Source organism: Neofelis nebulosa, chromosome 8 (genome assembly GCF_028018385.1).
Source record: "Neofelis nebulosa isolate mNeoNeb1 chromosome 8, mNeoNeb1.pri, whole genome shotgun sequence".
Classification (NCBI taxonomy): Eukaryota; Metazoa; Chordata; class Mammalia; order Carnivora; family Felidae; genus Neofelis; species Neofelis nebulosa.
The window spans coordinates 17414321-17437970 of NC_080789.1; the positions used below are offsets into that span (position 1 = coordinate 17414321).

At 36.2% G+C, this 23650-nt stretch overlaps 1 protein-coding gene across 5 annotated transcripts in view; it reads left to right on the forward strand.

Annotated features, from left to right (window-relative positions):
• SLC41A2 (solute carrier family 41 member 2) overlaps positions 1-23650 on the forward strand; it is a 125749-nt gene that overhangs the window by 60655 nt on the left and 41444 nt on the right. For all 5 annotated transcript variants that reach the window (XM_058741552.1, XM_058741553.1, XM_058741549.1 and 2 more), the window contains 4 exons: positions 3747-3893; positions 13280-13427; positions 19210-19289; positions 23006-23137. In XM_058741552.1, coding sequence (XP_058597535.1) covers positions 3747-3893; positions 13280-13427; positions 19210-19289; positions 23006-23137 — 507 coding nt within the window. The remainder of the gene's footprint in view (positions 1-3746; positions 3894-13279; positions 13428-19209; positions 19290-23005; positions 23138-23650) is intronic.

A 23650-nucleotide genomic window follows, 5' to 3' on the forward strand; every position in this document is an offset into this window, starting at 1 on the left:
TTTTATTTTTTTTAATTTTTTTTAATGTTTATTTATTTTTGAGACAGAGAGAGACAGAGCATGAATGGGGGAGGGTCAGAGAGAGGGAGACACAGAATCCGAAGCAGGCTCCAGGCTCCAAGCTGTCAGCACAGAGCCCGACGTGGGGCTCAAACTCACGGACCGTGAGATCATGACCTGAGCCGAAGTCGGACACTTAACCGACTGAGCCACCTAGGCGCCCCCATGTCGACTATTTTTATTGAAATGATACCTGTTCATTGTAAGAACCGCAGAGAAAAAAATTTTAAGTTTTATTTAAATCCCAGTTAACATACAGTGTCATATTAGTTTCAGGCATACAATACAGTGATTCAACACTTCTGTACATTACTCAGTGCTCACCGTGATAAGTGTACTCTTAATGCCCTTCATCTGTTTCCCCCATCCTTCCACCCAACTCCATTCTGGTAACTACCACCTTGTTCCCTGTAGTTAAGAGTCTGTTTCTTGGTTTGTCTTTCTCTCTCTCTTTTCCCTATGCTCTTTTGTTTTATCTCTTAAATTCCACATGTGAGTGAAATCATACTTTGTCTTTCTCTGACTGACTCATTTAGCTTAGCATTAATACTTTCTAGCTCCATCCATGTTGCTGTGAATGGCAAGATGTCATTCTTTTTTATGGCTGAGTAATATTCCATTTTGTGTGTGTGTGTGTGTGTGTGTGTGTGTGTGTGTGTGTGTGTGTGTCTGTGTGTGTGTATAAAGCATATATATATATATATATTTATATATTTATATATTTATATGTATATAAAACATATATATGGTGTATATATATGTATACCATAATCTTCTTTCTTTATTCCTCAGTTAATTGACACTTTGGTTGTTTCCATAGTTTTGCTATTGTAGATAATGCTTCTAAAACATCAAGGTGCATGTATCCCTTTGAAGGAGGATTTTTGTATTCTTTGGGTAAATACCTAGTAGTGCAGTTGCTGGATCATAGGGTAGTTTTATTTTTAACTTTCTGAGGAACCTCCATACTGTTTTGTAGAGTGGCCACACCAGCCTGCATTCCCACCAAGAGTGCAAGAAGGAGAGAAAATTTATCTATAAACTTTTAAAATATCTTATTTCACAAATACCTATATTTGTTGTATGTAAACCTTAATGTAGAACAGGCTTTCTGAGGTTGTCTCCTGGCCTTAGGTACTCTGGTAGAGTTCCCAAATGAGATCAAGAAAATAGATAATTCATTAGTTTCTATAAATTAAATTAATTGAGAAACTCCTTTCTGGAAATCATGCAGAGGATTTACTGGCTTGTCATTTGAGTAGCAAGGATTCCAGGAATTCTGAATTTCAAAAGCAGTCCCTCTGTTAAAATTTTTTAAAGTTTCAGATTTCAAAATTTTTTTTTTTACTAATTCTGTGGCAATACAAATATAACCGTATGCTCAGCACAGTATATTACTGGCTTTAGACTTTTAAAAAGCCAGAAAGTTTTAAAAATTAACTACATTTGGAGCACCTGGGTACCTCAGTTGCGGTATCATTCTTTTTATTTATTAAGAACTTAACACTAGAGAACTAGCTTATTATGAAATTATAATCATTTTTATTTTGCAATTGTCATCTTCTTACCCTTATATCACCAGCAAGGTGAAAAATAGAAAATTCTCACGTCAGGTGATTATAAAACTGTTAAGCTAACTTTTTTGGTTAGGTTCTGGGAATTTAGAGAATCTTACTAAGATTAGGACTTGACTTCCAAAATATTTTCAAGCATTTTGTTTTGGTACTTTTATTAAGGGTAGTTTCTTGTCTATATATAGAATTACCAGAATTCAGTGGTGTTAACACTGGCCAAAGTGGGATGAAGTTAAGCTATTGGGAAATTAATTTATGGTTAAAAGAAATTTGGGGCACCTGGGTGGCTCAGTTGGTTAAGCGTTGGACTTCGGCTCAGGTCGTGATCTCACAGTTTGTGAGTTCGAGCCCCGCAATGAGTTCTCTGCTGTCAGCACACAGACGGCTTCTGATCCTCTGTCCCCATCGCTCTCTGCCCCTTCCCCCCCTCAAAAATAAACACTAAAAACAAAGTCAAAGCATTAGCTTCTTTTACCTTAAGTTCGTTTCTGTTTTCTAATCTTGCTTCATTTAGAAATAATTGTTTAAAAGCTTTCACTAAAAACTATTGGTATTGCCTAGGATTTTCAAAATCATAAGAATTCAGACTTTTAAAATACATGTGCTTAAAGCTTGTTACTTTGAACAATGTGTGTTCTAATTTTATGATAGTTGGACATTTATATGTAGAGAGAGCAGATACTATTAACCACCTTTTGTAGGTGAGAAAACTGACTCAGGTAAGGTGACTTATCTAATTTCATCAGCTTGTTTGCAGAAAATCAGAATTAAAACCTGTTTCCTGACTCCCAGCTCTTTCTGCTGGCCCATGATGGCAAAATATTTGTTTTTAGCTGAAAAGATATGGATGGCATCCTGTCCTGGGAGAACTTTCTATGTTGATCTTTAAATGTGCTGACTTTGAAAAAAGGATTCTATGTGAGCACATCTTGATTATTACATAATACGTTTTAAAAGCTTTTCTATTGCTTTTTTTTTTTTCTTTTTACAATGATATTATGGGAAAGGTAAGTCTACAGATTGAAAACATCTCTAGAATATAAGAGGTGAGAAATTATTTGAAGCAAAACAGAGATTCTACTTTTAATAACTGTGGCTTTATTGGGGTAGTAGACAACATGGAACTAGAGTTGCTTACAAGCTCTGTGACCTTCAACAAGAATTTAAGCTCTACTCCCAAGACCTCAGTTTTATTATCTATAAAATGAGTAATGCTAGAATAAATCATTTGGAGTCATTTTCAGTCTAAAAATGCAGTGAGATTCTGTTGGGTTTTTTTTTTTTTTTCCCCCTATAGCCATTTTTAGGCTTCCATACTGGTTTATGGTTAGCATATAAGTGAACTAATCTTAAATATTCTCTGCACTGCATCCTCTAAATGTTGGCATGAGAAAATCTATACAATTGAGTATGGATGTAAATGTTATCAATCCCCCTCCCCATTTCTATGATTCAAGAAAATAGATATTTAGGAGTATAAGTGCACAGTCGTATTTTCATCTTGTGTTCTCTAGTTGGAAGTTCATAGACAGAAACTTTGGTTTTAAAGAATATCCTTTATAAAGACTGCTTTTTGTGTTCTGGTCTCCAGTGTTCAAATTTTAATTACTTCCCTCTTAATACTTCAACGATTTTAAATAATAAAATGAAGCAAGCATTCTGGCTACCACCATGTAGACGAAGCTGTTTTTGTTGGTCTTCTTCCCAATTGCTGTGCATATAAATACGAATCACCTTTTCTTTGATATTTTCATTCCTTATTTGAGGGTTAACATAAAATCTTTGGGTTTGGTACAAATATACATTACATCTAAGACATACATGTTATTAAATTTGAAACTTCAGCTTGAATGTTATTTTACAGTAGCTTTTCAGTTCTCTAAATGTTACACTGAACTTCTCAAATCTTCTATGATCCCTACTTGGAATTTGTTGAAAGGCATTTTGCCAGAGCATTAGAGTAAAATGTTTTGTTTGCTTTAGTCAGCTTATCTAAGCAGTCTAACTGGAAATGATGTACTCACTGTTTGTCTAGCTTTTATATTTCAGTATTTAGGGGATTGATTTTCTCTAAATCATAGCATAAAAAGTAATGAGTTTTCTTTCTTCCAGGAATAATAATGGTTGGGGTTATTGTTGGTTCAAAGAAGACTGGCATAAATCCTGATAATGTTGCTACCCCCATTGCTGCTAGTTTTGGTGACCTCATAACTCTTGCCATATTAGCTTGGATAAGTCAGGGTTTGTACTCCTGTCTGGGTAAGTTGACTTGATATTAAATATAATGTGCTATTCAGAGTCTCTTTAAATAAGTAATTGTTGCAACAATGCTGTGAACCCCTGGTGGCCTTCACCTGCAGTAGAACTCTGGTTGAGACTGATTAGAACAATAACTGCCATTTGTTGTATACCTACTATGTGTTGTGGTTCTCATATATTTTTTTCTCACATTTTTTCCCTCTTTTTATGGAGTTTAAAACTCTATAAGATAAAGATTATCATCTCTAATTTCAGATGAGAAAATTGTGGATCGTAGAGGCTGTACACGTTACTCCCTACTGGTAGGAAAGTTGACCACGGGCCTAGTATTCCATGAATTCTGCCCTTTCGCTAAGTGTGTAGCCGGTGAGGAGTCAACCCTCAGTATTCTGATATATGCATTGTACTAGTGTCCCAGGGCATAAGGTTAGAACAGTGCTTGAAATTTAGTGAATGAATGATGATTAGATGATAATCTAATGAATCCTTTTAATGCAAATTTGTACTTTGGGATTATTGTTAATGTAAATGAATATGATTTGTGAGCATTGGTTTAGTGCTAAAAGTTGTTTATGGTTTTATTTTTAGATGCCAAATTGAAAAAAGTAAAAGAGAGTAGAAACCCACAGAATTCTACAAGAAAAAAAAAAGATAGTTTATAAGTTGAACCAGAAGCAAACATTTATTCATATATCCTCATATGATCCATGAATTCTATACAGTTTATGGTATAAGTCTAAAGTACCTTTGGTTTGAAGAAGTAAGGATCTCATGTATGTTTTTGAACTAAAGAAAAGACTTTATTTAACCTAACAAAAGCGGGCGTTTTACTCCTTTTGGAGATATTAAGGGAAGCTTTGTTTAGTATATAAAATTACCTTAAATTATTTAATGAATGGCATTAAATTAGTCAATAAAACATGATGTGTATGTTCAAGGAAGAGTCTTCTCATTTAGAAGATGACGTGTGTCCACTTGATGTAAGGTAGAAGACAATAAATGATCAATGACCTCCATGTAAGATCTTGTTCCCATAGGTCTTGGGTTTTCATTATTGTGAAATATGCAAGGAATGACGTGTGTGCAAGTGTGCTCAGGGTAATTAATGTTCAATCCTTCTTTCTCCCAGTCAAATAAAGCACAGAAAATGAGTAATGTTATTAAAAGGATAATCTTCTTTAGTTCATATTGTTGGAGTGATAACTGGTCATATTTTTCTCTATTATACAGTTTAGAAATTCATACTGAAGTCAAGGATTGAAACACTAGCTTTGGCTAGTTTTAGAGAACGTGACTTAATGTTCTTCACCTACCTACTCTATTAGACTCCTTCACCCATTCACAGGCAGGTAGCTGGACGACTTGGAGGCCTCACCTCCCCGAAGGAACAGATTAACTGCATTGGGGAAGGAGGCGGTCATCAATAGGCTGGATCCCAAAAGAAAAAGGAGATGAATTAGGCATGGCTAGTGCCCCTTTCCCTAGTCTTACCAATTAGACCAGTCTCTCCCACTGTGAGGAGGAGGTAAGAGAAAGGAAAGGGGAAGCACAAGGGGGTAAAGGGTTTCTTAGTATTATTCCATAGGTCTTGCCAAGACCCTTGAGGGTGGGGTGGGGATGGGGCTGGAAGGTTGGTAGTGGTTCTTGGATGGGTTCCCTTATATACACAAAAAGAAAGGTACGTTATTTTCAGACTTGGAAACCTAAATTAACATGAAGTCAGTTGTAACACATTTCCCAGCTGCTGGTATCTCCTCAATCGAAGTCCCAGTAGTAAGAAAATAAGCAAGAGAATGCTATTGAAGAATGTCATAACAAATATTACAATTGTTACAGTGATACAGACTTAACATTATGATATTGCAGAAGATAAATCAACTTTTGGGGAAAGTAATGTGTACTGACTTAAAATAAAGTGTGTGTGTGTTTTTTTAAATCACTCGAGTGATGAACTTCTTACAAAAGACTTAATCATGTGTTACTATCTAAAGCTTTCACTATTTTGAGGGTTGTATGTGATACATTAGTAGTTTAGCTAGATGAATAAAAAAAAGGAAAATAGAATGATTTCTATTTTGAGAAGTAATTTTATTGTTAAACATTGCTTAGGCTTTTCTGGGCCTTTACTTGTCTTGTGAAAGTTAGCTCAAAGTAATTCAAGATGAATTAATCAAAATAGGTTCTTTACATTTTACCTGTCACTTATTTCCCTAAAGTGCTATATATATATTATATAACATATATTATATATATATATATATATGGGCTGCTGATTGATTCCATAGTTGATTTAACAGTGAAGGGTTTTTCTGGGGTCAGTGTTGGATTATAACATGTCTACATTGTGAGCACTAGGGGGCATCATAAGATCATTATAGTATTTGTGGTATTCAGGATATAAAGATTAGGAACAGTCTCGTTTAAATTCTGAGGCCCCATTCATCCTGCTGAGATACCTGATTCTTGGAAACAAAGTTTAATTCTTGAGCTACATTGGAAACACTTAGCAGTCTTTAGAGATAAGAGGATTTCATGGCAGCCCTGGGCTTCTGTTACGAATAGAGGCCATGGGTTCCATAGGTCCCAAAGAACTGACTGGGCTGTGAAAAAAGCCTGAGTTAGTTCCCCACCTCTAATTTTGGATACTTAGAAATGACTTTGAACAGCTCCCCTCTTGTCTTGTTTGTTTTGATGCATGTACTGAAGCTCATTGTACATTAATTCAATGTGTTACTTTTCCTTTGGTCCTGATAAAATTTGCTGATTTTTGATGTTCGAAGTAAAGATGGGATTTTCCCTCTTTTTACTGCTCCAGTTCTCCCCTAAAAGGACAAAATGAGCCCAGAGCTTTGTTTGTTCCTATTGACTTTATTTTGTGTAGTCACCTAAGTTTTTGCTGCTCATTTAACAAAGTTGAAATTTTATGTTAGCCTGGTGTTTAGGCCTCTGGGAGTCAGCAGAAACTTTCCTGTGATTGTTACTCCTGCCAGACTCAGCCAGTACCAATTCTCATACACTGTCCATGATTTTTCTCTTTTATTTCTTACATCGTTCCCTTTCCCTCCGTTAAGGCCAGTCAGTTTTCATTTTTCAATGCTAAATTCATACGTGTCCCTAATGTTAACTCATCTTTTCCTCCTCTGGATTCCTGTAGCATTACACTGATATTTCTAACATTCTTTGCATTTTATGGTTCATTATAGCTTTTTGTGCATATGGTATTAAGGAAATATTGGAAGAATATCTTGCCTTAGCAGAAAGTATCAGGGGGATTAATATCCCTAAGGAAAAAATTTAAATGGCAGAAAATGGCTAGGAAAGATCTCGAAATGGAAGAGAAAATAGAAAGTTAGTTTAGAAAGTAATCTAAGCTCTGGACTATGATATGCTTTGGTATGACTTGCTGAGAAAATATAAAGGTATTTATTCATTCACACAGTAATGTTTGAATAATAGTAACTTTTGAAAGCTATTAAAAGAATAATGTTAGGCCAGTAACCGAAACGTCTATACACAGTGATTGTTGCCCTCTCTTTCTTGTTTGCATACTTTTAAGAGGATTTTAAAAATGTTTATCAGTTGTTTATAACTGCATGACTATCTAATTCTTGTATGTACGTGATTTTACTGATTTGAGAAACTGTCAACTTTTCTTCTTTAGACAAGATTTGAGCACAATGTTGACTGATTTCTCATTCTCCGAGGTTAACTTTTAAAAGATGGCTTAGTTGGAGCCATAAGGACAATAACAGTCAACCTCAGGTTGCTTCAGTCTGGAAGCTAACAGGGATGCCAGCTAGTTATTTACAAGACGTTCTAGAATATCATGGCCTTGCTATGAGTGGTGATATGAGTAGAATCTAAATCTGTCTTGCCTGTCACTCTTCTTCAGGTATTTTCAGCACCGTCTTGGTTTAGAATGATTACTGGAAGGTCAAGTTAGTGAGAAAATTCTGATAGTTATAACAGAGGGCATTTAAAAAATCTGCAACTTACAGAGCCCGTTGCTTTGTTGCTCACGCAGAAACAGGTGCCATATAAAAATGTCACTCAGAGCAGTTACATATTTCAAAAAAATTTAGGGTAAGAATAATGGATGTTATTAATGAAGTTACGTAACAGTAGTTGCAAAATGCCACCAACAGTCTAATAAAAGGTGAAAGCCATGAGTCCAAAAGGTGGCTGTTATGGTTGGTAGTTCAGTGTTACAGCAATTTGAACCACTTGAGCTGTGTTCATCCCTACTTTTCCCTGGTCAACTTATATCACAGGGTCAATACTAATGCACACAGACATTTATTGGGCTTCAAATTCTGTAGAGCTTTATCTGAACACCTGTGTTCATTTCCTATTGCTTCTGGAACAAATTACCGCCAACTCTGTGGCTTAAAATAACAGAAATCAATTTTCTCACAGTTCTGGAGGCCAGCAGTCTAACATGACTCACACAGGGCCAAAATCAAGGTGTCCGCAGGGCTGGTTACTTCTGGAGATTTTGGGGGGAAATTCCTTTGCTTGTCTCTGATCTTCTGGCATTTTGGGTTCACCCTAATAATCCAGAATAACTTCTGCATTTCAGAACACTTGACTTAATCACATCTGCAAAGCCTCTTTTGCCCTATAAGGTAATATCCATAGGTTCTAGGTTTAGGATGTGGATTTCAGCCAACTAAAACACCCATTGTGATCTACCCAGAAATTAATACAAAATATCATTTTGACTAGGATTATTTAAATGTATTTCCTATAGAAGGAAGACATTATTTTAGATTTTGGTATTAATGCAGAAGTTCACAGTTGGCTTTTAACTGACCATTTTTTCTCACCAATTGTGTCACTCATGGTTTTCTGAAAATAATTCCTTAATTTTATGACATCTTTAAAACACCAATATATCCCACAAAGAGAAGTGTTTTAGAGATTCTTATATTTAGCCATCAGAATTGGGTTAGATGTTAGCCAGGGAAAAGATAGGAAGGTCCTACATGATCATAATTTGGTGGGAATGGGCATGCTAGGTTTCTCAGGAAATTGAGATAGTAATGATTTATAGTAAATCAGTTTTAATAATTTTTATTTTATCATGGCTTTCCCACTTTTTTAATGTTTACATTTTCTTCGTACTTGGAGATACTTTTTAAGCTTATAAAATAGTTGCAAAAATTAAAATAGTGTTAAAAATCTTGCATACCCCGGACTCAGATTCACTTAATGTTAACATTTTACCCCATTTACTTTGTTTTTTATTCTTTGTCTCTATTTCTCTATATGTTTTTATATATATGTATGTATATATTTTTTCTTTGTCTTTAGGACAGAGACTTTTTTTTTTTTTTTTTTGAGAGATAGCACATACATTTGCAAGCTGAGGAGGAGCAGAGTGAAAGGGAGAGAGAATCCCAAGCAGGCTTGATCCACACCCAGTGGTGACGCAGGGCTTGATCCCATGACCCTGAGATCATGACCTAACCTGAAATCAAGAGTTAAGTGCTCAACCGACTGAGCTACCTAGACACCCCAGGACATTGACATTTTTGAAGACTGTAGTTGCCTCTCCTTTTTTTTCATTATTAGAATTTTTGAAAATTGGGATACAATTTATATTCCACACTGAATTAATTCACCTTTTAAAACTGTGCAGTTCAGTGGTTTTTAGTACATTCATAAGATTGTACAACCTATTATTAATAGAACCTATGTTCTATTCCAGAAGATTTTCATCACCTCATAAAGAAACCGTTAGCTGTCACTCCCCAGCCCCTGTGACCAGTAATCTATCTACTTATGGGTTTGCTTGCTTGCCTGTTCTGGGCGTTTCCCCAAAATGGATGACCTTTTATATCCAGCTTCTTTCAATGAGTATGCTTCACTTGTGTTGTAGCATGAATCAGTACTGAATAATATTCCATGTGTAAATATACCACATTTTGTTTATCCATTTACCATTCCATGGACATTTGGGTTCCTTCCACTTTTTGGCTATTATGAAAAGTGAACATTCTTGTACAAGTTTTTGTGTGAACATACGTCTTCAGTTCTTTTGGTGGTTACCTAGCAGTGGAATTGCTGGGTCATATGATAACTGTTTAACTTTCTGAGGAACTGTCCACTCATTATTTTTAGTTTATTTACTGAGAAGTTTCCGCCCACTTTGAAAGTTCAAGCAATGACCCTGGGGTTGAGTTGGTAGGTGCCTCTTTCAACGGCAGATGTCCTTCCAAAGATTTAATGTTGAGAAGAACTTAAAAGCTGAGCATAGTGCTCCTTTTTTGACCTAAAAATGAAGTACGAAGATGATCTGACCTAGCAGAATACTTCTTTTCATTTGTGTTTAGTTGATTTTGCCTTTAGTCTTCTGCTTGATCCTGTAAAGAGGTTGTTGGCAACCTTAGTTGTTTTAAGAGGTTAGAATGCCTCCTAATTGGGATGTTATTTAACATAACATTAATGTTTAACATTAACAATGTTAACATTAACAAGGAGAACTGGGAATCCTTTCAGTAAAGGTTTTTTTTTTTCAACCTTTTATAAAAATTCATGGAGAAGATGACACTGTGTAGCATTCGTCATATCCCTGTAAATGGGAGAAAATATTTAATGGATTTTGTTAGCATAATTATTTTGAAGATGTGATCTAGATAAAGCCATGAGAAAATTTGGTTGGATATTAGTTTAATATTTATAGTAATTGTTCCTATCTGCTAGGAAAAAAAAAAATTGAGTTTCTATCTAGTTCAAACATCTTTAGTCATAGGCAAGAAGATCTTTAAATATTTTAAGATGAGGAAATACAAAGTTCAATTAAAGATAAGAGTCTGGATAAGGATTGAAGAATTTTGTGAGATGCCAGAAAATTTAGTAACATATAACTAAAATCTAGGACTATAAGCTACAAGGACCGTGAGTTCAAGGCTATCTTTAAGGTATAAGGTGAGGCCTCTACTATACACAATAAGTATTAGAATCATTGAGAAGAATCCAGGAACGTCCTGGCTGAAATCTCCGATAATAGTAAAACCTTGGTCAGCTAAAATGATATTACCAAAAATGTTTTGGGGTGTCACTGTTTTAAGAAGGGGTAGGCAACTTGTATTCCTGGGGATATTTAGAATTGACTATAAAAATATTTGAGAATCAGACTCATGGTATTAACAGTTTTATGCTGAAGAGGCAAAACATGGATTTTTTTAATATACTTGTAACTTAACCCATTAGAGAAACACATCAGTCTTCTAATTCTGTCTTAAATTTGTAATTAAGTAATTGACTTATTCTTGTGATTTTAAATATAAATGTTCCCAAATTTTTATGCATTATATAAAAATTTATGAAAACTTAAAGACTTTCTGTATTTGTACATTTAATTTGCTAGATTTATGAAGATTGTCATAAGTACTTGGAAACTTTTGAGAGACATGAGAAATGTCTAAGTACAACAGAGTATCTCAGAGTATTTAAGTTTGTAAATGTGACTAAATATTATTCCAAACACTTAAAAATAATTTTTGGTTGGGTGCTACACATTGTGATGTAATACCATTAAGTGCTCAATTGTTTTGGTTTTCTTTACAGAGTGTTTAATTTTATTCTTGTAGGCAGTTAATTGTGGATTAGCTTGAGCCTTACAAGGCATGGTTTCAAGCTTTATTGGAGTGAATCTTGAGTAGACTTTATGCTAGGGCTGGCCCTACTACTAAGATGTGACCCTTCTCAGGTCTTTACTAAATCTTCTCAGTATTCAAAGAGGCCTCTCTTCTCTACAAGATTAGCTCTTGAATGACTTCCAGCCCTTTGTAAACTCTGGGAATTTTTCAGTTTACGACTCCCCAATTATTCTTGGCCTGGCCTTGTGGAGTTCACCCTATGCATGCTTAACTTAGTATTCAGTTCACAAGCTCTTTCTCTGAGAGCTTCCTCTTCTCTAGTATTTTGTCCTATAAATTCCTGCTGCCCTATCATCACTCTGCTTGAGTTTTCCCTTCCTGAGCTGTGGTCTGGAATGTGCCTTAAGTCAAAGAGCTGAGGCTGTTATAGGGCTTATCTCATTTCTTTCCCTTCTCTCAGCGATCACAGTTTTGCAATGCCTGTTGTCTAGTGTCTAGTGTCTGAAAACAGTTCATATTTACCCATATCTATTTATCAATCTACCTCTTTCATTTCTGAAAGCGCTTAAAATTTTGTTCAGAGGTGATATATAGCATGTCCACAAAGCAAGACAAATAGCTAAGCTCAGAGTCAATGAGACAGAGAAGGATATTCACTTTATAGGAAAATACAACAAGAATGGAGAGACAGTGAATAGTTGTGATCAAGTAAAACAGTTTACCACAAAGGGGTTGTAACAAAGTCCTGGCAATCTGGTATCTCAGTGTGTTCCAAATAGCAAGATGTTAATGATAATGGCAATGATAATTATGACAATAGTAAGTGTTCAATAAATATTAGCTAGGTGCCTGGGCACTATTGTACTTATGTGTACTAATTCTCTTAAGACTCACAATAACCCCATGAAATAGATACTATTATTATTGCCATTTTATAGATAAGGAATTTGAAGTTTATAGAAATTAAATTTCTTGTCCAAGGTAAGTTGTCACACTTAGATGTGAAACTAGGTGGTCTGGCCAACCTGTGGTTAACGTGGTGTACTATGTTCTGTCTTAGAATATTAAGGGTTCTGAGAAGTGCAGCAGTGAAAAAATGTGTTTAACTTTATTAAACTTAGTTTTTCTATTTTATTTTGGAGCTTGGAACACTATTCAATATGGGGATATCTGTTATCAATTGATTGGCCAATACTCCTCGGAATGCTTGCACTATAAGATCTTTGTGGGTAAAAACAATATCCCATTTGACTCGAGAGTTAAGAGTACTAACTTTGGTGTCAGATTCCATTTCCCCCCAATTCTTGCTGTCTCTTAGACATGTTCTTAAGGTCCAAAGCTTCAGTTTTCTTCATAAAATAGAAATGACAGTGTCTACCTCATATTTGTGAGGACTGTCACATGAGTTGATGTGTTGAGTTGAAAGTGTTTAGCACAGTACTTGGTAAATAATAGAAGCCAAATAAATGTTAGCTTTTTTACTCTTGTTCTTACTGTTTATTATTATTATTATTATTATTATTATCATTATTATTGCAATTCTCATCTAGCACAGATAGCTAATTCCATAAATGTTTGTTGAATTAATGTATTAGTTTTTGGTTACATTATTTAATATTTTTACCTTATCTACTGTTTTAAATTTGTTTGAAGTTTATAGAAAATATAGCACGTGAATATTTTGGATAACGTCCTATCTTCTGGGAAACTTCTACTTTTAACATCTACATTTGCTCCATGGTTAGAAGAGAGATTGAAATGTTGTCTCTTTTTTAATTTTAGAGAGGTATTACTACATTTCTCCATTAGTTGGTGTCTTTTTCTTGGCTCTAACTCCTATCTGGATTATAATAGCTGCCAAACATCCAGCCACAAGGACAGTTCTCCACTCAGGCTGGGAGCCTGTCATAACAGCTATGGTTATAAGTAGGTTAGTATTAAAATGTGTGTGTGTGTGTGTGTGTGTGTGTGTGTGTGTATCTATCTGTGTGTTCTATATGCCTGCATCTGTGTATACATTAAAACATCATTTCTTGGTTCAGGCATTTTATATACTCACATCTTTATTATCACATGTAATAGAGCTATTAGTCACAGGAGTTCTTGGAATGAGTAGACATACCTCATTTCGCTACCAGTTTCAAACTTTTCTCCAATCAAATCCTTACCAGACTGACGAGTAAGGTTTAGTGGTGTGTGTGTGTGTGTGTGTGTGTGTGTGTGTGTGTGTGTTAGCCTGACATTATTTATTTTTAATAGTAAGTTGCTCACATAAGTATCAGACAGCCTTAGAAATGGACGTACCATTTGACTACTTCTCCTTCTAGGACTTTGGCAGAACATAGGGATATAATTAAGGATATTTGCAAATGATTAAGTTGTACGGGTCCTCATCACAGAGGAACTTTTAATAACAAAAGAAGAGAGAGACCACCTTAGAGGTCTCAGCAACCAGGTAGTGATCAAATAAATTATGGTATAGTCACGAAATGGAATATTCGCTGCTAAAAATAACACTGCAACGTTTCTGTTAACATGGAAAGATGTTCATTATGCCTTTGGTGAAAAGAGCCAGCTAGAAAAGGGTATGAATTTCCTGTTAAGCATGGTATATTGACACGCATTTACTGTCTTCCTTCCTGAAACTACTAAAATGACAGTAATAGAACAGAAAAGCTGTAAAACCACAAAAGCAGAAGGGGAGCAGAGAGGACAGCAGGTGAGAGATTCAACAAAATTAGTAAAATAGGAATCAGATGGATGACTTTTAGCTGAACCGCCAGAATGGAAAAGGCTAAAGCCTAACCTCCAGCAGGGTGAGGGGACACCCATAGGAAGCGAGCTGATCTAAGCCTCAGAAACCCAGAAACGTGGAGAAATTGGAGGCACTAAGTACTTCTCAAAGCTGAAATGGAGAAGATTGGTTGAAAATTTATGTGAGAAACAATTAGACCCTCAAAGCCCTTCTCCAGCTTGACCACCCAAGTGACTGCCCCCTCCCACCTTGGCAAAAGACAAGAATTAACTCTGGAGAGACTAAATCAGAGAAGCTGTGGATTAAGAAACACCTGCACAAGTGAGGGTGTGGATTAAGCACTGTATGGAAAGTAGGATTAAGTGAAAATCTAGATGCCCAGCAGTGAAAACCCTATCCCACTTCTTTTTCTTTGCTCATGGAATGCTGGTAGTCAAGCCTATACCCGCAGGCAAAAAAATTAGAATAATTCCCTCCTGGGGTAACTCATCAGCACCAGAGAGCCAGAGAAAAACTCGGTGGTTACTGACCCTTGTGGGTCCTTGAGTGAAAGAGCTACCTGACCATTCTTCAGGAGGCTCACCTGCTGACGAGTGTGCTCTGCAGTGCCCTTTACAGAGGAGCAGACAGTAAAAGGATCACCAGACATTTGATTAAGGCTTCTAACATGAAAGACAGAGACCAGAAAAATGGTACCCAAAGAAAGTGCAGGGATAGTTGAAAGACCTCAAAAACTCTCATCAGTGCCCTTAAGCAATAGGAGAATCTATGGCATCCATAATGTAAGAACAGAATGTTCTAATAAGGAGGATTTGGAAAAGCAGGAAGAGCTCTTGGGAACGAAGAATATATATAAAGAGCAGAAACAAATAAGCAAACGAAAAACTGAGTAGAAAAGTTAGAAGACAGAGCTGAAGAAGTGTTCTGGAAAATAGAACAGAAAACAAAGAGGCGGGCAACTGGAGGTAAACAATAAGAAGAGATTCTCAAAGAAATAGTGCAAGAAAATTCCCCAGGACTGAAGACCACGGGCCTCCAGATTGAAATGGCCCACTGAGTACCAAGCACAGTGAATACGAGGAGGGCCCCAAATCATAAATTTACTATAAATCCCAAAATCTCCTGGAGAGAAAAGACAAGTTACATATAAAGCATTGGGAATCTGAATGATGTCCAGTAGCAACACTGGAGGTGATTCCTTCCAGAAAATTCTGAAGGGAGATTATTTTGAACACAAAGTATGGTTGCAGTACCAGCCAAATGGAAGAGTGGCATCCAACAATTTTCAGTCATGTAGGATCTCAAAAACTTTGCTTCCTATGTACCCTTTCATATGAAAGCTGGTAGAAGATACAGTCTATCAAAATGAGGAAATAAATCAAGGAAGATGACATGGGCATGAGGAAACCCATTCCATGAGACCATGTGGTTCATTTTTCTCTGATGTAGATTGCTTTTTTCCTGGAAGATTCAGGCAGTAGGGTCCTATGAAATGTTGGGACTTTTTTCAAAGACCCAGTGTGGGAGATTGAAGTTCAGGTTGACAGCTGTGTATCAGGCCTAGAGGCAACCGTCCAGGTTGGCAGGAGGACAGTGGGCTCAAGGAGGAATGTCTCTAAGAAAAAAAAAAGCAGAATTGATTGGTTGCCAGGTGACTTTGACTTATTCAGAGGCACTTCATTAACTTTGTTAGAAATTTGAGGCTGAATTAGTAGTAAGTACCTTAAAAATTAGGAAAAATATGGGACAGAGCAACAAATAAAGTGGGGAAATCCAATGACACTTGGTGGTCCTGCTGTGAATAATGATTCCATTGTCACAATAAAGTAAACCCTAAATACTCCACCCAGAACTACAGAACCAAGTTGGCAGGATACCGGGAGGAAGGGGTTTATGAATGGTCTTAGGTGGAGAGAGAAGGGCAAGTGAGACTAAATCCTCATCCGTCATAGTGGAGGTCATTAGGTAAGTGTCTAAAATTAAAATCAAGAAATCACAGTATAAACATACTATCTGGAAATACAGAATTAAATGCCAGAGGAAACAGCTACAGAACTTGAAAAAAAATTTACTGGTGCAGAACAGATTCTGGGGGCAGGGGCCAGGGGCTATGTAATAGGCTTTGCGGCACTCTCACTTTTTAAATAATGTACATGTGTTTATTGGATAAAATAAAAATTTGATAAAAGTGAAGAGAGAACTACTTTTGCAATGTGGGTTTTCATTTTTAAAAATCTAAGTGTTTAAAAATGTCTGGGAGTCTAGCTACCAACATACTAACAGTATAACTCTGAATGATGTCATGATAGTTGATTTTTATTTTCTTCTTGTTTGTATTTTCTAATTTTTCTATATTTTGTTATCTGGGTCATAAAAACATTTTATTTTATTTTATTTTTTATTTTTTTATTTTTTTTTTATTTTTTTTTTCAACGTTTTTTTATTTATTTTTGGGACAGAGAGAGACAGAGCATGAACGGGGGAGGGGCAGAGAGAGAGGGAGACACAGAATCGGAAACAGGCTCCAGGCTCCGAGCCATCAGCCCAGAGCCTGACGCGGGGCTCGAACTCACGGACCGCGAGATCGTGACCTGGCTGAAGTCGGACGCTTAACCGACTGCGCCACCCAGGCGCCCCTTATTTTTTATTTTTTATTAAAAAAAATTTTTTTTGACGTTTTATTTATTTTTGAGATAGGGAGAGACAGAGCATGAACAGGGGAGGGTCAGAGAGAAAGGGAGACACAGAATCTGAAACAGGCTCCGGGCTCTGAGCTGTCAGCACAGAGCCTGACATGGGGCTCGAACCCACGGACCACGAGATCATGACCTGAGCCGAAGTCGGCCGCTTAACCAACTGAGCCACCCAGGCACCCCCATAAAAACATTTTAAATGTGTTTTAGCAAATATTCATGTTACAGTCACAGCATGAACCTATGTGTTTTGGCACAGAGATTTATTCTTTAATACATAATTAGTTCTATGAAATATATATATATTTTAAATTAGAGCTTAAAATATGAAAATACTGCTAAGGATGACTATTTTTGGACTTTACAGTGTAACTTTAATTTTTAAAAAAATTTTTTAGTTTATTTATTTATTTTAAGAGAGACCGAGATAGCACAAGTGGGGGAGGGACAGAGAGAGAGGGAAAGAGAATCCCAAGCAGGCTCAGTGCTTCCAGCAAAGAGCCCAACGTGTTGATGTGGGGCTCAAATCCACGAAACCGTGAGATCGTGACCTGAGCTGAAAACAAGAGTCAGACGCTTAACCAATTGAGCCACCCAGGTGCCCCTGTAGTGTAACTTTTAATGGGAAATTTTAGTAATTTAGGCATATTAAGTCACAATTCATTTATTTTACTAAAAAATTAATAAAGATTTAATAAATTCCTAATGTTAGCTGTCAAGTAGTGGTAAGAATATTTTGATCTGATATTTTGACAATCAATTCCATTCTCTGATAACATGTAGTTTATTTTTGTGTAACGTAGATTGAATTTTCCTAGAAAATTTAGGCAGTACGACCCCATGGAGTATTGGAACTGTTAATGTTTTATAGGGCTTAGACCAAGAAACTGAAGTTAACCAATTAGTAATGGTCTTGAAACTTAAAAAAAACCCTCAGAGCTCCATTGAGACATTGAAGTTGAAGGCCTGCTTCTATGTAGCTATATGTTATTTTTCCAGACCTCCATTCTGAAAATCAGCCCTTTCTATGCTACAGCTCATTATTTCAATTTACCAGTGATAAGATTATTTATATGTATATATATATATATATATATATATATATATATATATATATATATATAGTTTTAACACCATAAAAATGATCCATTTAATGCTTTGTTAATTTCGTAAATGAAGAAATATTCTTTTAAAAACTAGATTTTAGGGGCGCCTGACTGGCTCAGTTGGTAGAGCATGCAACTTTTTTTTTTTAATCTATTTTTTTTAATTTAATTTAATTTTATTTTTTTAATCTATTTTTTTTAATGTTTATTTATTTTTGATAGAGAGAGACAGAGCACAAGCAGGGGAGGAACAGAGTGAGAGGGAGATATAGAATCGGAAACAGGCTCCAGGCTCTGAGCTATCAACACAGAGCCTGATGCAGGGCTCAAACCCACGAACTGCCAGATCATGACCTGACCCAAAGTCGGATGCCTAACCGACTGAGCCACCAGGTGCCCCTAGAGCATGCAACTCTTGATGGTGGGGTCAGAGTCATGAGTGAAAGCCCTGTGTTTGGTTTAGAGCTTACTTAAAAAAACAAAACAAAAAACCCTATTTTTTAAATTATAAGAGCAATAAATACACATGGTTTTAAAAAATTAACAAATACAGAAGGATATTAAATAATCATCAGTCTTTTGTCTGCCCCTCCACCCAGAGATGGATGGTTAATAATTTCTTATATATCCTTCCAGACATTTTAAAGCACTTAAAGCATATTCTTTTCCTTTTTATTTATGTTTTTTTAATTTTTTCATGTTTTTATTTATTTTTGAGAGAGAGACAGAGACAGTGTGTGAGCAGGAGAGGGTCACAGAGAGAACGGGGGAGACACAATCTGAAGAGGGCTCCAGGCTCTATCAGCACGGAGCCAGATGCAGGGCTCGAACTCACCAACAGTGAGATTAGACCTGAGCCGAAGTCGGACGCTTAACCGACTGAGCCACCCAGGTGCCCCTATGTTCTTTTCCTTTTTACAAGGAACACATCTTGGAGATCAGAATGAGAACGGAAACAGAGGGCTACTGCTCATGCCATGTTTTATTTTCAACATTTCACTGTTGACATTGATTTTTACTTGGAATATTTTTCCTTTTTATTGTTTTTTAAATGTCTGAAATGTTTACTTTTAAAAGTAGAGGTGTTTGTATGTAAAGAGCAGCTTTAAATTAGTGTGTTTTCTTTTCTCTTCCCTAAACTGTGTGATTTTCTTCCAGCATTGGGGGCCTTATTCTGGACACAACTGTATCTGATCCAAACTTGGTGGGGATTGTTGTTTACACACCGGTTATTAATGGTAAGAATGAGATACACTGTTTCACGATGGCAACAAATCATTATATACTCTTAGGCACTAGTGGGAATCTTATGGTTCAGATTTTAAGAGGTGTACCTTCCCTTCCCTTCCATTCTCTCTCCAAGCCCAGGGTGGTATCTGTGGTAGAAATGATGTTCCCTGTTCTCAGTATGCACAACACATTTTTGAAAAAAGCTGTTTTTTTACTCTTACCACTTGATCTTAGCTTGAGAATCAGGCATACCTGATTTTTGAGGTTAATGTAGCAACATATGACATTTCAGTTCTGGATTATCATTGGCTTTGGGTTATGTGCTCTGCCCTGTTTTGTTGCTGCTTCTGTCAATTTTTACGGATAAATTAGAGTTAGCTAGGTGTAAGCATTGCTTAAGTCAATGCAGTCCATTGACATCTATCACTCCTCTGCGGATCCCTTTAAAATCTGCCTTATGTTTTTTTTTTTTTTTTCTTACCTATAAAGTGGGAACTGTAATACTTAGGTTCACAGGGTTTCTTGTATGTATTCCATTTAATAAAATAATTTTAATCCAGTTATACTGACTTTTGGGCTGGCTCATTAAATTGGATTTTAGTATAACCTACACCAATATAACTTAAAAAGTAATTTTAACTGAGAGAAAACCTGTCATAGGATATGCTACACATTTAATATAAACTGCTTTTTATATTTATGTGTAAGAAAATATGTTCTATGAAGGCAAGTTCTCCAAAATCTAACTTCATATCTAAAATTTCAACTGAACATTTACATTTCTGTGTAGTTATAAAATGTCTGTAAAGAAATTTCCCCTTGGGGTGCTTGGGTGGCTCAATCGGTTGAGCGTCTGACTTCGGCTCAGGTCATGATCTCACAGCTTGTGAGTTCGAGCCCCAAGTCGGGCTCTGTGCTGACAGCTCAGAGCCTGGAGCCTGTTTCAGATTCTGTGTCTCCCGCTCTCTGCCCCTTCCCCACTCATGCTCTGTCTCTCTCTGTCTCTCAAAAATGAATAAACATTAAAAAACAAAAAAGAAAAAACAAAAAAGAAAGAACAAAAAAAAAAAAAACCCAAAAGATCCCCTCTAGATCCCCTTCCCAATTTTCCTAGTGCCACACTCCTCCCCATCATCCACCCTTAAAATCATGGCACCATCAACCTGGCCCTTCATCCTCTTTGAATAGACATGACCAAACCTTGTCTATTCGCCCATTAACGTAATTCACTTCTTCACTTACTTATACGACAACAGTCTCAGCATTGTAGTCTGCTAATATCTCACTTCAGCCATCATTGAAGTAACAAAGTAGCTTTCCTGACCCACTCCCTATTCAGTGCCAATTAAATGTCACTAACAGACTAGTCATCCTTAAACATTGTTTTTATTACATCAGACTTAAGATGATGAACGTATCAGTGGTTTCCTCCTACCTGTCAAATCAAGTTTGAATTCTTCTGCTTCGCTTTTCAAGGCCCTCTATATGCTCTTGGCTGCGTACAACTTTTTCCTTTATCTTTCTAACCGGATTCCTATTTGGGGACCCCACAAAGATCTAATTTCCACTGCTTGGAATGATTACTGCTTTTCTTCCACCTGTTCCAATCCTATTCAGTGAATATTAGTTGATGAGGTCACTAGCATAAGTTTTACCCACTAATGCCATTAGAGCTGTATTGTCCAACATTTCAGTGAAAAATGTAAATTACAACAATACCGTCATGAGTAAGGTGTTAATCAGTACTTCTGTTATTTCACTTTAATCAGTATTTCTGTTATTTCACTTTACAAAAGAAATAATTTTAGAGCTTCATTGAAGTGCTCTTCTTGGAAGCCATCATATTACATGGCAACACAATCTTTTTTTTTTTTTTTTTTTTTGTATCCCAGTAAGTAAATCTCTTAGCTGCGTATCACAAGGAGCTCACTTTATGTTAAATTCCACTCTTTAAAGACATTGATAGAGATTAATTCCATGGTCCTCAAAAAAGTGGAACTTTTGAGAATTGAATTTCATTTTATATGTGTTAGAGGATGTGCTATTTGAAGGACCCCTGTGTATCATGACCATCATCACGACCATCATCATTTACTAACTAGTGAGTACCTACTGTGTACCGGGTAACTTTTACGCACGTTCTTTTACGCACGTTCCTATCATTTAATCCTCCCAATAAGAAAGTAATTTGTCTAGCATCTTATATCTAGTAAGTGGTAACTCAGCATTTAGACCCAGATCTCCTTGATTCCAAAGCCTGTGATTTTTCCCCCTCAAAATAATTGCTAATTTATCTGTTTTATTAGATACAAGAATACACACTTTGTTTAAAGTAAGGCATATCAGTGTTGATATTTTGCTTAGGACATCTTTTAACACATCTCCCAGCATTTAGTAGCATTTTGTAAAATATATTTCAGGGGCGCCTGGGTGGCTCGGTCGGTTAAGCGTCCGACTTCAGCTCAGGTCATGATCTCACAGTTCGTGGGTTCGAGCTCAGCATTGGGCTCCATGCTGACCATGTTGAGCCTGCTTGGGATTCTCTCTCTCTCCCTCTCTGCACCTCCCTGACTCGTGCTTTCTCTCTCTCTCAAAATAAATGAATAAACTTTAGAGTATGTGTATATGTGTGTGTGTATATATATCACAAGAATACTAGTTCTATGAGATATTAATAAGTATAACTTGAAAAGTGAGTTTTTGTTGTCCATTCAGTTTGGGAAGCATTAGGTCAAATAGATTTCTTCACTACAGGATTTCTTAAAGATCTTTATCGTGCTAATGTGTACTGTGAATCTTTCCCTCTGGGACTTGTGCTAGCAAGGGGTTAGAATTTCTAGAATTAACCTTCCTTCAGACCCCAGACCATATTTTGCAAACTACTGCTCTAGGTATTATAATGTATATCTTTATCACAGAGCACTGTCAAATAATAATTTAGTCCATTTACATAAAGGATAAGAACTTTGCATCAGTATACTTGGATTTTCACTCTTCTTTCTTATGTGTTCTTTTTGTCATACATTCTACTTTGTTATAAACCTTGTATATACATTATTATTTTTGCTTTAAATGGTCAGATGTTTTTTTGAAGAGATTAAAAATGAGAAAATATCTTTTCTATTTTCTGATATATTTTACATTTCTAGCATCCTTCTTTCCTTTGTGTAGTTCCAGATTTCCATCTGGATTTATGTTCCTTTTGCCAAGAGAAATCCCTTTAATGTTTCCTGTAGAGCATGTCTGTAAAGTATTTGAGAGAATAATCTAGGTTACAAGATTACTTTCTGGAGTATTTTTTTCAGTCTCTTCTACCAATTTCTTTACGAACCTGAGCAGAAAAGTACCAAGCCTTGTCTATTTGAAAAAAAAAAAAAAAAAAAAATCAAGCTTATTTTTCCTTTCATTAAGGAGGTAAGCATTAAATATCTTGCTGCCTAGCTTTATACCTTGGCCGTGATAGTAATTTAAAACAATTATTTAGACTGGTCTGCTTTCAGTCAGTGAGTCAGATTTGACAAAGTAATGCAAGAGTCTTTCCTAATAATGACTTTACGCCTTTGGAATATCTACTTCAACATTAAATAAATCAACATTTCAGAAGAAATTCTTTTTGCTTGTTTTATTGCCCAGCACATAACACAAAGAAGGCCTGCCTTTGGTTGAATTTATGCAAGTTGCTTAAAATAGAAAGATAACTGCTTTGTTTTTCCTTATGTTTCAGGTATTGGTGGTAATTTGGTGGCCATTCAGGCTAGCAGGATTTCTACCTACCTCCATTTACATAGCATTCCTGGAGAATTGCCTGAGGAACCCAAAGGTTGTTACTACCCATTTCGAACTTTTTTTGGTCCAGGTATGTGCTTTGGAGTTTTGCATCTTATATCAGGAATAATTCTGCTCTGAGCACATAGGCAGGCAACAGTTGCTGAATACCTATTTTGTCAGAGTTTTGCATGACTTTTTTTTTTTTTCTGACCTGAATAGATTGTAAGTAGAATAGATTGTGTTCATTAAATCTCAGTAAACAGGGGCGCCTGGGTGGCTCAGTCGGTTAAGCAACCGACTTCAGCTCAGGTCATGATCTCACAGTCCATGAGTTTGAGCCCCGCATCGGGCTCTGTGCTGATAGCTCAGAGCCTGGAGCCTGCTTCAGATTCTGTGTCTCCCTCTCTCTCTGACCCTCCCTCGTTCATGCTCTGTCTCTCTCTGTCTCAAAAATAAATAAACATTAAAAAAAAATTACATCTCAGTGAACAAAAATTTATTTGTATCAAGTCTGCAGCTGCTGAGGAACTCTGTATACTTTTTGTCTTTCATTCTTTTCTCTGGGATACCTTGTTCATGAGTCAAGAAAGAGGAACCTTAT